A 12,832-nucleotide genomic window follows, 5' to 3' on the forward strand; every position below is an offset into this window, starting at 1 on the left:
TTTCACAAAGGTAGTTTTCCCAGTCCCGCCATCACCAACCAATATGAGTTTGAACTGAACTTGGGGCTCTCCTTGGGCAGCCATCGTGATGTTGCTTCCAGAAACGTCTCTGGGCCCATCTAACAATCTATTTTTAAAATGTTAACCTAGGGACATCCACAAGCAAAAAAAAAAAAAATCTAGACACAGACCTTATATCCTTCACAAAAATTTACTTGAAATAAATTATATATTTAAATATAAAATGCAAAACTATAGACCTCCTAGAAGATAACACAGGATAAAATCTAGATGACTTTGAGTATACTGATGACTTTAGATATAACACCAAAAGCACAACCCATGAAAGAAAATTTTGATAAACCATATTTTATTAAAAATTAAAAACTTCTGCTGTGTAAAAGGCATTGTCAGGAGAAATAGAAGACAAGCCACAGACCAGGAGAAAATATTTGCAAGAGACATATCTGATAAAACACTGTTATCCAACATGAACAGTAGGGAAGGGGAAAACAACTCTTTTTCCTCTACGCTCTTAGGTTCTGTGCCTGGGACCCTATTAAACTGACAAAAGATAGATTAATAATAGAAAACAAACAGTTTATTACCATGTGTGTCATGCTTGCACACAGGGGAAACTCAGGGATGAGTAAGTCAAAGGGACAGTTACAACCTGCGCCTTATCTAGCATCTTAATAAAGATGGTTGAAAACCTAATGCCCAAGGTGATGGTCTTAGGAGGTGGGGCTCTTGGGAGGTGATTGGGCCATGAGGGTGGAGCCCCTGTGAATGAGATCAGTGCCCTCGTAAAAGAGGCTCCAGAGAGCTCCCTCGCCCCTTCCACCATGCCAGGTTCCAGTGAAAGATTGGCAGACTGAAAACCAGGAGGAGGACTCTCAGCAGAACCTGACATTGGCACCCTGCTTTCAGACTTCCAGCCTCCAGAACTGTGAGAAATACATGTCTGTTGTTTATAAGCCGCCCTGTCTGTGGGATTTGGTAGCCTGAATGGACTAGGACACCCACTATCTTCTTTCCATTTAACGAAGTCCTATACACGGAAATAGGAAAGAGGTTTCAGAAATGTTAGCCAAGAAACAAAACAAATTATTTTGGTGATGTGATTATCTACTTAGAAACATCTACTCAGAAAACCCAAAGGAATATATAGAAAAAGTACTTGAATTATTTTTAAAACTTTAGCAAATTTGAAAACTGTAATATACAAAAGTCAATTACAAGACTTCTGCTTTTGCTTTAGATGCAGAAAGATGCAGCCCAACAAGAAAAACAGATAAAGCACAAAATCACCATTCTCCTTAAGCCCATCAGAGAACTAAAGGCCACAAGATAACCAACTAACTAGAAATCCAGAGAATAAGCCGTTCCAGGGAGGGTCAGAACCCTGGAACAGTCTTACGTATGTAAAAACATAGGAGGAAGAAATGCAATGCTGACCACAACACAGACAAGTAATAATTTGCTAAAACTGTAAAAAAAAAGAACTGCCAAAAGCGAAGCGTGTATTGCCATGTACATCTAGAAAGGCTGGGGCACCCTTCAAAGGGGCGTCTGCACTCACCTGCAAGGTCCTTGCTCTGGGCTTCCCTGGAGGCTCATGAGAAAGACTGGGTGGGAAAGAGATCAGAGAGCCCCCACTGCTGGTGCAGGGCAGGGGGAAACTTGCATCAGAGGATGCGGAGGAAACAGGCATAAAGCATCATCCAATTCCCTGAACCTGCTTTCATAGAAAGCTAAAGCCTTAAACCACAGGGGTTGGGTATTAAATACTCTAGCACAGAAACCTCAGTAGAGGTGATCATTGGCTGGGGGAAGTACCTGGAGGGAACTGGCTCTGAAGCCCCGCCCCCTCTCTCCTTCACCCTTCTCCCCTGTGAAGCAAAAGCTTTAAGCTACTGAGAGAGGAAGCAAAGCCACTCATCCACTGGGCATAGGCAAAGACACATTATGGAGGAGGGAAGGATCAAATAATAACCCTCTACCCCTTTAGGAGGGTCAGGAAGCTGTCTTGGGCCTACAATTCTAAGAGAATGAAGTAATCTTACTGCTAAGAGAAGAGCCAGAAATTTCCATCCATCTAACCAGATTTAAGGCAGAATTTGATGGCAAGAGGTCATTTCTAGTAACACGTTGTTGTGGGCTTTCTTCTTAGAGAACTTGACAAGCCGAATCTCACGTTTAAATGCAAGAAAAACCAGGAGGGGGTGCTATTAACATGTTATATAGCTAGAGAAATGCAGTGTGACAAAGGGAAGACAAATACAACAATGAAATAGGAGATCGGAAACGGATGAATGCATGAATGGAAGGAACTATGACAGAGCACAGGGGTGACTGCAGACCAGTGGAGATCCGCAGGACAACTGGTTATGTATAAAAAGAAAGAAAGAGATCAGATTCCTACCTCACACCACACACATCAATTCTAGATAGATTCAAAACTTAAAAATAAAAAGCAAAACTTTAAAACTACCAGCAGACAACATAGGAGAATAATTAAATTGTGGTATTTTCATGAGAGTGACTTATAGATGCAGATATCCATATCGAGTTCATTTATGAAGCATATGAGGTAATTAGGAAAACATAATGTTGTATGAAAAAGGCACATGCCAGGAGAAGGTATGCATAGCTCAGTAATACATTTAGTAACACGAAACCGTACATTTTGGCTCATATGCATGTGTTAAAGCTATAAAAAAATGTCTTTAATGTTCACCCAAAATTCAAGGTAATACTTATCTCTAAAGCAGCGGTTCTCAACCTGTGGGTCGCGACCCCTTTGGGGGTCGAACGACCCTTTCACAGGGGTCGCCTAAGACCATCGGAAAACAAAAAGATATTTACATGACGATTCATAACAGTAGCAAAATTACAGTTATAGAGTAGCAATGAAAATAATTTTATGGTTGGGGGTCACCACAACATGAGGAACTGGATTAAGGGGTCGCGGCATGAGGAAGGTTGAGAACCGCTGCTCTAGAGGATGGGGTAGGCAGCGCTGGGGTTGAGGAGAGGCAGGGAAAAAGGAAAGGTTCACAGAAGGATTGTGGGAAAGGCAAAGGGACCCCAGGAGAGTAGCAGACTTCCAGCGGTGTGGAGGTGATGGGGACAGTTGTCGCCAGTCAAAAGAGGGGCATTGCCCCCTTGAAAGGACATCAGGAGGACCTCCTGTCCCTTTTTTCTCACCTCCCTTCTTTCACCCAAACTCTAGAAAGGTTATAAATCATAAGCTAGAAGGGAGGAGGCTATGAACCAGAAAATAATAAGAATGTGATACACTCGCTCTCTCCACGCTCCAGGCGTCCCAGTTTGGGTCAGGTTCCCAATAGAGGTCGGGAAACAAGTTTAAATTGGATAAGCATCTGACGTTTTTTAAAGCACTAGACAGCAACGGAGTCAGGTGATCACTGAGTCATGTGATTATTCGTTTTCTTAAGCCAAGGAAATATTTACTTACTCTCTAAGGGAAAAGCTATGGGGCTTGCCTGACACTTCATCTAGAGGTAGTAAAGGAAGTAAGTCCACAAAAGGGAGTTGAAGAGACATAGTAGGAAGGAAAATAAAGTGGGTTTCTCTAGCTTATTTAGTAGACAAATTACGCATAAATCAATCCAGTTGTTCGCCTATTTAGAAGCCTTTGATGCCTCCTCCTTTCTTGGAATAACACCCAAATTCCTTACTGGGACTCAGAGGCCCTGCCTGACCTGACTCCACTCTCTTGAATGGCTGACTTTCCTCCGTTGTTCACGACCCTGAAGTCCCTCTGGGTTTCTTTTGGTTTCTCAAACACACATCATGCTTTTTGGCATGGGGGGCCTTACCCATGCTGTTCTCTCAGCCTGGAACCTTTCCTCTGCCCGACTCCTTCCTTCATCCTCACCCTTCCGGTCTCATCACGAGCATTTCTGCCCTGAGAAACCCTCCAAGATCCTCCAAACAAAGGCCCATCAACCACCAGGAAAACACTCTCTCAATGCTCCATGCGTTTCTGTTGTAGACTTATGGCAACTGTAATTACATATTTGTCTACTTCTGGTGCTAAAGTACACAGTCAAGGGCTGTCTTCCTCACCATTCCTCACAGTGCCTTGCACACTAAGTGCTAAGTAATTGTTTGTGGAAGAGATGAATGAAGGGCTCGCTGTGACTTATCCTCCCACTATCTGGATATCTGCCTTTGGCCTGTTGCTGACCTCATATCTTTGGGCTCCCAAACCCTTGACCCGCCCAGCTGCAGTGCCGCTTGCCTCCAGTTCTCTGATCCTGGCTTTTTGCTCCCAGTTCCTGCCTTGGCTTTGCCTGTTTCCCAGTTTCTGTGCAAGTAGAGCAAAGTTACTGCCTCTGATCCCAGAATGTGCTGGTCTGGTTCTCAAATAATATTCTCTGATCCTTAAGAGAATTTGCACATGATTTAAAAAATAATTAGGTTATAAGAAGTGATTAATTTTCGGATGGTATGAATATATTAATTTTTAAAAAAGTGCTTCTATATGTTTTCTACAAGGACATACCTATAGTATAAATGTGAACTAACTGACCTGGAATGCCACACATACACAAGCCATTGAAAATAAAAAAGTTGCAGAAAGCATGGATACTTTTCTTAGAGACAGAAAATTCTACAGTCCTCATGGAAAAAAAAAAAACTACTGCCAGCATTTGTTACGTCTGACTCCAGTCTTCACGTCCACCTCCACCTGAGCTGCCCAGCAGTGCATGGGGTTGCTGGCTATGGGACGGGGTATGTCCCGACAGCCCCATTCATATGTAAGAAACAGATTTCAACCTGGTGGAATAGGCCCCGCCATATTTGGAAATGGGTGAGTTTCTAGTAATCTGAAATTGTTCCTTTTCTGGTTGTTAGATTTGGAGGGATTGTAGAATTAATCATGTTTTTCAAAGACACTACTTAGGCCTTAAAGAGAGCTTTAAGAGTCATTGGCTCTTGCCAGTGTCTTAGAAGTAAGCATTCCTGAGAATTCTGCATACCTGTCACACAGTATTTCATGCAAGATAGCCTCCACTACATTAGATGTGTTTGTTTTTAGGACATACAAGAAGTGCCATGTGAGTGAACGCTGGATAAGCAGTATCCAGTGTAGCCCAGAACACGTTTATACTCAAGATGGCAAACATACATTTCTAGAGCTTTGCCTGATGGTGCTGATATACCTGGCCCCAATTTCCTGATATTGTGACATCATGGAGTCTCCAAATATATTTGGCCTTGTGAGGTGTGAAAAAAAGAACTTACTCTATTTGACCAAGAATATTCCTCAAAAAAGTAGGCTCAAAATGTAGACTCTAGAAACCAGTTTGCCATCTAAATAAATGTGAGGCAAATCGGTACCTACTTGGAGTGTATCACTTTTCCCAAGTGGATGTTGTTGAATCTCTTGGTGTATCTGCTTTCCTCAGGTTCATTCTCGGGTACATATGCATAAAAGATCATTTCATTTAAGGTGATATACTGCAGAGCAAGTGCAGCCTCAAAGCCCATATCAGGAGCCTGGAGGAGGAAAAAAGTATATTGCATTTATATGCACTTTTTAGATTTGAAATATGACAAAATGCAAATAACAGATTTATTTCCAGTTCACATCAAAACGATACTGGCTGTTTATCAGTAGGAGTAATATCTCAATGTATTTGAATATCCATGTGCATGCGAGGGACAGTGTATTTTTCTGTTGAGGAGGAAAGGAAATTCTGAGGAGAGAGATTTACTTTAAGATTCCTGTGCCCTTTGTAAGAGGCTGGGGCGGAAGGGTGTATGGGGACTTGGGTGTCTTCTGCTGTGTGTGTGTATGTGTGTGGGGGAGTCTGGGGGTGCAGATTTTAAACTCGGTTCTCATTTAGAGTTTTATTTAGGAAAGGAGCTGTGAAGTACCTCTCTTCATTGGAAAGCTGCTGCTCCCAGTCCCATGACAGTGACTGTCCAGCTACTGTCTGAGTTCCCAACTCTGGTGGCCTATACTCTTCTCACTTCCTCCGGTTCACAAGGCTCTCCCTTGCAGCCAGCACAGGCACCCGCGGCCCAGATTTCTGGGCCATTGGTCTTCTTTCTAACACGCCCTTCTCCCATCCTGATCCTGTCACTTTGGGAACTTTTAAGGGGTGAGAAGAGAGGTGGAGACCATCCCCCAAAGGGATGTTGGAGCTAAGCTTGTTGCTATGAGATGAGGAGAGGAGATGAGATAGTGCAGGCTGGGTGGGGGCATAGCCATCACAGAATGGCTCTAAGACCCATTTTCTGTTATGCCTTTTCCCTTAGTCTCTTCAATTTGGGGACCCACTGAGAAGGGAAGAGAGTGGGAAACAGATGCAAGGAGAATAAACGTGGGACTGAACAGATGGCTTCAGGACTCTGAAAAGGCTGAAAATGCTTTAGAATTCTGTATGACTTTCTAGCCTGGGGGTGCCAAGAATATCCCATGAAAAGTGTGTGCAAGTCCAGGGGAAGGCAGCATGGTGACTAAACAGTACAATGGAGGCCCTGGGACCCGTGGCCTGGATAGATGTCTGAGTCCAGTGACTAACGAGTGATAGAGGTGATTTGGGGTACATTATTTAGCTTTGCTGTGCCTGACTTCCTTATTGGTAAAATGAAGATACATAGTTGACACAAAGATTAAGAGCTCACAACAGTGTCTGGCACATAGTCAGTCAAACAAAGGCTAGTGATGATTTTTATCCAGACAGGACGCATGCGTAGTTTGTTTGGGGGAAGGGAGATGATAATATTGAGTGTGAGTTCCTGGAACTCATCCTGAGTATAAAAACCTCTATCGGCTTTTGATTTTCATAATTTAAACTCTCATGTAAAAGACTAAGCTGTTTCCTACAAATTGTGAAGTGAGTATAAAATCATGGTAACTGCTTTTCTGGTTAGTTCTACCTTCCCATTCACGTCATTGGATTTATATCTATGCAGAGCTCACACCAGAGACTGGCAAACACACAGGGAGTCACATGGTGGCATCTTACTGTCACAAGGAAATTCCCACCTCACTTTCTGTGAATATCTCAGACAGAAGAAACGAAAACACCATCCTCTCAGTTGCCATCTTGGCCTGGTGATTTGGAATGTTCTAATACAATGAGGCATCTTTTTTCTGTTTCCTTTAGGCCAAAGGGCAGGTTTTATTAAACCCCAGTCAAAAAATGTGTTTGATTCTTTACCAGTGTATTGATGAGAGTCCAATTTCATGACTGCCCACCCAAGGATGAGTTCTTAGGCACATGTGCCTTCACAAGTAGTACATTATATATGAAAATGATTTTTAAAAATCTATATGTAGTATCATCTGTGAAAAAGATAATAACTTCTTCCTATGTTACCACTAGAAAAGGAATAAATGAGGGTGGCAGGGTTAACATAAAGAAAGAGGGTAAGCCAGTATGAAAAACAGAACTCGTGTTTCTCCCAGGTCAATCTCAGGAGGTAGAGCATCAAACCCGCCATAATCCTGGGTTGGCAGGAATGGGTCTAGCTTGGAATAACTGGTGGGGTTTTGCTGTGAAGATATTTGTATGAAGATACTCTGGGTGGAGTTAAATCTCTATAACCCGGTCTGGCACTTGGAAGGTTTGAGAGGTGCTCTCTGGTATACGGAGGTTTTTCTTTTAGTCAAATAGAGCTAAGTGCCTTAAGAAGAGTTTGTCCTAAGAGACATACTTTTCCATTATTCTGTGTATACAACGTGGCATCTATTCTTAAAACAAGGCAAACTATTTCAATGCATTATATCACTGACCTGTCCAAAAATACCTTTAGAATTCCCAGAGGCTGCAAGTGACTTGCCAGCTTCAGAGCCACCTGGGGTCAGTTTATGTATGAACCCCATGTGGTCATAGTACAGTGTGAAGATTTTATCAGTAACAGATCCAATTTCAGTGTATCTTTGTAATCCTATCAGGAAAGAAACAGAGGTCTCTTGGTAATTGATATCACACAACTAGAGAACTTTTAATACGATCCCCTGTAAAACCTCATTCATTTACGCTAGCAGAGACCACTGATGCCTAAACTACAGTAGGATTAATATGTTGGCCCAAATGTGGCGTTCTGTGTTCCTCTCATGCCTTAGGGCAGCACGGTGAGAGGTTCTGGGAGGACTCTGGTAGGACAGCAGCATTCACTTAACCAAACAAACACAGGCTCAGAGAAAGAGAAAGCCTCCTGAATGGAGGATGGGGCCAGAGTGCAAGCTCAGGTCTCAATACAGAAAAGGCTGATTTCTACACACACCGCCCGCCCCACCCACCAACATGCCCTAGTCCAGCATGGCTCTCCCAAGAGGTGCATTCTCCCGTTTCTGACCCCTAAACACTGGAGTGCCCCAGCTCTCAGTTCTTATATCTCTTCTCTCATTATCTCTGGAGAGCGCGTCCAGTTTTAGGATTTAAAATTCGTCTTTATGTGGGTGATTCCGAATTTAAACCTCCCATCTCATTCTCTTCCCTGCACTCCAGACGTACATATCCAGCTGCCTATTGACAGCTCCAGATCCATGTCAGTCGGGCATCGCAAACTGTGGACTCATCCTAACACTCTCTCCGACCTCCTCCATCCTTAGCCTTCCTCGTCCCATTAACGGCAACTGCAGCATTCCTGCTGCTCAGTCCAAAATCCCCGGTGTCATCCTTAATTTCTCTCTCTCCCTCACACCCTATACCTAATCCATCAGCAAATCCTACTGACTTTAGCCTCGGAATATACATAGAACCCAACCACTTCTCATCACTTCTACTGCTGTCACTCTCTACAAGCCAGTATGATATATAGGAAGAGGCTTATTATGAGGAATTAGCTCATGCAATTATGGAGACTGAGAAGCGCTATAATCTGCCTTCCGTAAGCAAGGTGACCTGATGGTATAACTCCCAGTCAGAGGCCAGAGGCCTGAGAACTGGGGGACCACTGATGTAAGTCCCCATCCAAGGGCAGGAGAAGACCAATGTCCCGGGCCAAGAAGACAGACAGGAAGCCAAAGGGGCGAATTCCTCTTTCTTCCATCTTTTTGTTCTACTCAGGTCTTCAAAGGACTGTTTTATGCCCACCTGCATTGGGCAGGGCCGTCTACTTGACTGTGTCTAACATTCAAACGCTAATCTCACCCAGAAACATCCTCACAGACACACCCAGAAATAATGTTTAATCTGGGTACCCCTTGGCCCAGTCAAATTGACACATAAAATTAACCATTACAGTTGCTAAGGTTCAATATGCCATATTTCATCTATAAACATAACATATTTTTTCACATTTTAACATCTTGTAAATTGAGACACATTTTATAATTGATTGTGTCTTACAATCATTGTCCGCCAGGTGGCACTCACGCCATAGTGGTCAACTGGCTACAACCTTGTGTGTGTCATCTCAGCTCTTTATGTTGCCATGATGTTGAGTTTCCTGAATCACTGGTGTAGGACATACTGAGTTTTACTGCTGCTTAAAATGCCTTCAAAAATATTACATTATAATTAGGCATTGAAACAGTTATTGTGGGTGCAGCAAGAGAGGAAAACAGCAGGGCTCATATTTGTCAATTAAGCAAAATGGGACCGGAAGAATTATCACAATTTCAAATTTTCTTTTAGAACCACTACCAAGTACTTTCCAGGACATAAGAAAGGGAGAAACCCACAAGTAGAGGAAATTGCATTCTTTTGTTACTGAGATAACATGCAAAATTTGCCTTATCACGCGCCAACCAGTGCAACTACAGGCAGGGAGACAATGTCAGAGGAATCCATGCGTCATTGGCCAGGAGCACTGTTAAAACACTGTGTTCAAGTTCAATTGGGAGAGTTTTTCTTTTTTTGTGTTAATAGAGCAAGATGCATCTTATAATCAATGAACCTCAGATTTGATGAACTATTGTGTTTATAACATTCTTCTACTGGCTTTGCATACTCACCGGGATGTAAAGTACAGCATAAGGAATACAATAGTCAACAATATTGTAATAGTTATGTATGATGTCAGGTGGGTACTAGACTTATTGGGGTGATCACTTTGTAAGTTATTTAAATGTCTAGTTACTATGTCTTATACCTGAAACTAATATTAATATTATATGTCAGCTGTAATTGAAAAAAAATATTTAATTAAAAAAAAAAGGCTGGGAAGAAAACTGATTTACATTTTTTAATTTCAAATAATTCAGAAGTGTTTTTGCTTTCATTATTGGTTTTGATTTTGGTTTAAAATATTAACGTCTTATTATCAATTCTTGGTTTCCTTTATTTGCCTTATTTTCAGTATTTATTCACATCAAAAGGCTACAGAGTGCCAGGAAGTATAGATAACAGAGAGAAACACAGAGCCACTACCTGTGTTCATTGCTGGAAATTCCTATGACTTGCAGCTTCTCAATCATCAGCATCTATAGTGGTCATTTTTTTTTTTTTAGCTGAGCCATCCTGCCACCTGTTGGCAGCTCAGCTCGGGCCGGGGATCGAACCGGTGACCCTTTTGCTCAGAGCTCACACTCTTGAGCGAGCTCTTAACCAACTGAGTCACTCGGCCGACCCTTATAGTTGTCATTTTTGGTTCTTTCCACTTATTTATTCATTCTACACATGGACATGTTTTTAGAATTTATAGCTATAATTTGTAACAGTTTAGAATTTATATTGCCAACTTAGATCAGTTTTCTTACGTGTTAATTATTTTTACTGTTTCTAAAGTCCTCTTCCTTAGTATATTTTGATTTTTGTTTCACACTATGTGATGTCTATTCTCTATTTTCCCATGTCTTCAGAGCTATTCTCAGGCTTTCTCCTTCATGTCTGGTGCGCTGGAAGGCTAACCCCTATGAATTGCGATACTTTCCTGCTAGCTTCTGATTGGGTTTGGCCAACAAAAGGCACTAACAGGAGATAAGAAGAAAGAAAGGAGGGAGAAGCCTGTCTATCTATCTATCATCTATTTATCTATCTATCATCTATCTATTTGTATTACCCCTTTAATCAATGGGACTGTAATGACTTTCTTCCAGTGTCTCTGGATATTTTACTATCATTTTTGGTTCATTAACTCTGTCCACTGCTCTACAAATAGTCCACTCTTCAGGTGAAACACTTGAGTGGAATAATATTTCCTGCCAGGTCCATAACTGATAAGGTATTTTTACCAGAAATGTCCCTAAACACAGACTATCAAAGTGGGATTCTGGGATCGAGTCACATATTTAAGGAATGCAGAGACGACCTCTTCTGTCGGGTAGATATTGTGACACTGGCGGTGCCTAGCAAGCAAAGGCATCACAATTACTCAGATTAGTACTGGTGGTAGCATGGGATGGAGTGCTTGTGGAGGGCAAGACTTTAGGGGATGAGATAGGGTGGCTGTACTTGATTACAATGACAATCATGATTTTCTACAAAGATTGTAAAGATTGTGGGGTGGTATGACTTTTATGGACATATTGGAGAGCTTACAAAAAAAAAAAGAAAAAAAGAAAACAAGCTTATGGCCTTCAATACCCAACTCAAGGCAACAGTAGAGAACCTCACGGCTCTACAGGGGAAAAATAAACATTACCTCGTACCATACACACAAAATTAGAAGTTTTATATAGACCTATACAAGAAATCTAAAACAATGCACCTGATAGAGGAAAACAAGAGACTCTCTTCATAACTTTCGAATAAGCAAACATTTCTTAACATGATATAGAAAGCAAGAAGCACTGACCACAAAAGAAAAGACTGATACATTTAACTTTTTAAAATTGATAATTTTGCCCATCAAAAGACACCATGAAGAGAATAAAAAAGACAAGCAACTGGTTGGGAAAAGATGTTTTGCAAGTCATATTTCTAAGAAAGGACTCCTATCCATAATACATGAAAACTCACAGAAATCAAAAAGCAAAAGTCAATCCAATTAAAACTTGATTTAAAAGACTTGAATAACTTACAAAAAAAGATACAAAATTGGCCAATGAACATATAAAAGTGTGCTCAACATTATTTCTCATGTAAACTAAGTCTTCGGTGAGATACCATTACATACTCACCATCATGGCTTCCTATTTAAAACACTAACAATACTAAGCGCTGAGAAGAGAGAGCAGCTGGGATTCCTTCATATTACTGTTAGGACAGTAAATTGATCAAATCACTTTCAAAAACTGTTGGAAGCACTTAATTTTTTCCCCAATAAATAGAGATTTATTGTTTAAAGGGTATAGAATTTCAGTTTTACAAGGTAGAAAGAATTCTGGAGATGGATCGTGTAAGGGTCACAGAACATTTTGAAAGTCTTTAATACCACCAAGCTGTACACTCTAAAATGGTTAAGATAGTAAATGTTATGTTATGTGCATTTTACCACAATTAAAAATATTTTTACAAATCTATCACCCCTAATAAGTTTGAGACTTTAGGATTAGTTGATTAATATGGCAGATTTGTTTTCATGTATCTTCTAACCCCTGGCTCACATAGAGTGCTCATACTAATAAAAGTGAATTCCTCACCTGCTTTCGTCAAGTAAACCTTTCCACTCTGGGAAACAAAAGTAATATCAGAAGTATAAAAACTATGATAAGTATGCTTTATGATATCATCATGAAAGTCAGCCAATAATTCAAAAGTGTTGCCACCATCAATTGAAAGCCATACCTAAGGGAGTAAAAGCATAACACCTCATTAAACAGCTGCCATGTAACAGCAATTACCTATCAGCCTAATCTTCCTACATAAGAAAATTCATGCAGCATAGTCTTCTCCATACTCCCACATCTATATCTCTCTGTGTCTCTCTCTGTCTCTGTTTCTCTCTCTCTCTCTCT

General features: G+C 41.2%; 1 protein-coding gene across 1 annotated transcript in view; it reads right to left on the bottom strand.

Annotated features, from left to right (window-relative positions):
* The window catches only part of CATSPERB (catsper channel auxiliary subunit beta), a 77,558-nt gene that overhangs the window by 33,097 nt on the left and 31,629 nt on the right, over nt 1–12,832 (bottom strand). Inside the window, exons 15-17 of the mRNA XM_019642297.1 lie at nt 12,518–12,662; nt 7,781–7,935; nt 5,378–5,532 (exon numbers count right to left, since the gene is read on the bottom strand). Of these exons, the coding sequence (XP_019497842.1) occupies nt 5,378–5,532; nt 7,781–7,935; nt 12,518–12,662 (455 nt within the window). The remainder of the gene's footprint in view (nt 1–5,377; nt 5,533–7,780; nt 7,936–12,517; nt 12,663–12,832) is intronic.

This window comes from Hipposideros armiger, unplaced genomic scaffold (assembly GCF_001890085.2).
Source record: "Hipposideros armiger isolate ML-2016 unplaced genomic scaffold, ASM189008v1 scaffold_67, whole genome shotgun sequence".
NCBI lineage: Eukaryota > Metazoa > Chordata > Mammalia > Chiroptera > Hipposideridae > Hipposideros > Hipposideros armiger.